The sequence below is a fragment of the chloroplast genome of Pyrus communis (assembly GCF_041283825.1).
Source record: "Pyrus communis voucher 3978 chloroplast, complete genome".
NCBI lineage: Eukaryota > Viridiplantae > Streptophyta > Magnoliopsida > Rosales > Rosaceae > Pyrus > Pyrus communis.
In genome coordinates, this window is record NC_045336.1 from 20001 (window position 1) to 22500 (window position 2500).

The window sequence follows — 2500 nt, forward strand, 5'->3', positions numbered from 1 at the left end:
CTACTTTCGTTTGATATTTTGGCTTAAATTCTTTGACTCCCCGATACTCAATTAAATCCTCTTTTTTGAGGATTGAATGCAACCCTATGGTTCCATATTTAGTAATTCCCGAACTCTTTCTTCTGTATTGAGGATCATCGAAATAAGCAAGAATACTATTTCTACGAAAAATACCATTTATGGGTATTTCAATCGAAATACCGGGACGGGGCATTAGTTCTTTCTCTCGTTCTTGAATCGATTGGAATGGAATGATGAATCTATTTCTTCGCCTCTTTGTCAATAAAAAAACATCAGAATTATCATGGAGAATAGTAGGAAGTATGAGATTACAATGACTCGTATATATGATTCGATTAAATTCTGAATAATCAGGAATACTACTTTCTTTTTTACCAGAAAGATTCAAACTGTTGTGTTTCACTTGATCATTATTTACTGTATTTACTGAAAGGCTAGAAAAATATCTTCCTTCAGCAGAAAGAGAATGAACGTTCGTTTGATCTTGATCCTTGTGGAGTGAAAAAGGGACTGCACTGGATCTGCACGAACCTCCTGATAATATCCACAAATGACTTGTTTTTGGTAAAAGATGTACATTACTATACGTAAATTCCGGCGCATGGTATACATCAGTACTCCAGTGCATTTCTCCCTCTGAATCAGAATAAATATGTTTTCGAACCCTCTCTTTAAAATTTAAAGTATATGCTCCCGCGCGAATCTCAGCAATCACTTGTTCTGATTCTATGTATTGATCATTTTGAACTAAAATCAAACTTTTGGGTGGAATAGTCACGTTATGTATAAGATTTTCACTCTCAATAGTTACATACAAGTCTATATAACATAGAAAAGCAGGGTGCCCATGACGTGTACGTGTGGGATGAACCAAATCCTCGTTGAATTTTATTTTTCCATTAGAAGGGGCTCGTACATGTTCTGCAGTACCCCCTGTGAACACTCCACCGGTATGAAAAGTTCTTAATGTTAGTTGAGTGCCCGGTTCTCCAATAGATTGACCCGCAATAATACCTACAGCTTCTCCCAATTCGACCAGGTCGCCATGAGTGGGGCTCCTGCCATAACATAATCGGCAGATCCAAGATGTACTCTTACAAGTAAAGGGGGTTCGGATAGATATTGGTTGTGTTTGAAAGGTTATGAATCGAGTGACAAGTCCAATCCCAATATCTTGATTTCGAACGGCAATGCATCGTGGGCCTATATATATATCGTCTGCTAATACACGGCCAATCAATGTTTGTATAAAAATTCTTTCCGGCATCATCCCATTTTGAGGACTCACAGAAATGCCTCGTATGGTGCCGCAATCTGTTCTACGTACAACAATGTGTTGAACTACTTCAACAAGTCTGCGTGTAAGATATCCAGCATCCGATGTTCGTACAGCAGTATCCACAACCCCTTTTCGGGCTCCGTAACAAGAAATGATATATTCTGTTAAAGACAGTCCTTCACGTAAATTACTTTGAATAGGTAAATCAATCATTTGTCCTTGTGGATCCGACATTAATCCTCTCATACCTACTAATTGGTGTACTTGGGATGCATTTCCTCTAGCTCCCGAAAAGGACATCATATGGACTGGATTAAAGGGGTCGGTCATCCTAAAATTAGGATTCATTTCTTGTCGCAAATATTCACTTGTAGCATACCATATCTCAATAGATTGGCGTAATTTTTCTACCGCGTGTACATTTCCATAATGATGGTGTTTTTCCAAAATAAAACTTTGTTGTTCAGCATCTTGGACTAGCCACCCCTTAGAAGGTATTGTTAAAAGATCATCAATTCCTAATGAAATGGATGTAGCAGTGGCTTGTCGGAACCCCAGAGTTTTTACTTGATCCAGGATGTGTGATGTATATGCCATTCCGAAGTGATCTATTAATCTACTAATAAGTCGTTTAATAGCAGTTCCATCTATCACTTTATTGTGAAAGACCAGATTGGCCCGTTCTGCCATAAGTACCTCCCTATTCCGCTGAGTGGGGTTCGACAATGGGTTTGAGTCAATGATTGGAAAACTTCCTTTTCTCGATCTTGATTCGCATAGAAATTCAGGAACTATAGTCCTAGGTGAACTGGAGAAACCCAAAATGACACGGGTGTCATAGAATTACTTAGTTTAGATACCATATGATTAGGTACCATATGAGTAGGCTCGGCAAAACCCTTGGATAGCTTCTTCGATTTCTCGATAAAGAGAAATATGACCAACTGTGGTTCGAACGTATATACAAATAATTTCTTTTTTTATACTTCTTACTATTAGATAGTGCCCATAAATCTCATGATAGGTACCCAAAGATTCATAGTGAACTTCGATGGGAGTTTCTCTTGAAGTAATAACGCGTTGATCTAGTCGCCACCGAAGCCACAAAGGGCTATCTAAATTGATTCTTTTCTGCCGATAAGCTCCAATTGCATCATAGGAATTACAAAAAAAAGGTTCTTTCGTATACTTATAGTTATT

General features: G+C 38.1%; 2 protein-coding genes across 2 annotated transcripts in view, besides 1 other annotated feature; both read right to left on the minus strand. All coding sequences in view use genetic code 11, as the record gives it.

Moving 5' to 3' along the window:
• Nucleotides 1-1990, minus strand: part of rpoC2 (RNA polymerase beta'' subunit) — a 4122-nt gene extending 2132 nt beyond the window's left edge. Inside the window, exon 1 of the mRNA in view lies at nt 1-1990. This exon is cut by the window's left edge and continues 2132 nt beyond it. Within this exon, the coding sequence (YP_009718701.1) occupies nt 1-1990 (1990 nt within the window).
• Nucleotides 1-2500: part of a sequence feature (large single copy region, LSC) that runs on past both edges of the window.
• The window catches only part of rpoC1 (RNA polymerase beta' subunit), a 2781-nt gene continuing 2448 nt past the window's right edge, over nt 2168-2500 (minus strand). The window contains exon 2 of the mRNA in view: nt 2168-2500. This exon is cut by the window's right edge and continues 1278 nt beyond it. Within this exon, the coding sequence (YP_009718702.1) occupies nt 2168-2500 (333 nt within the window).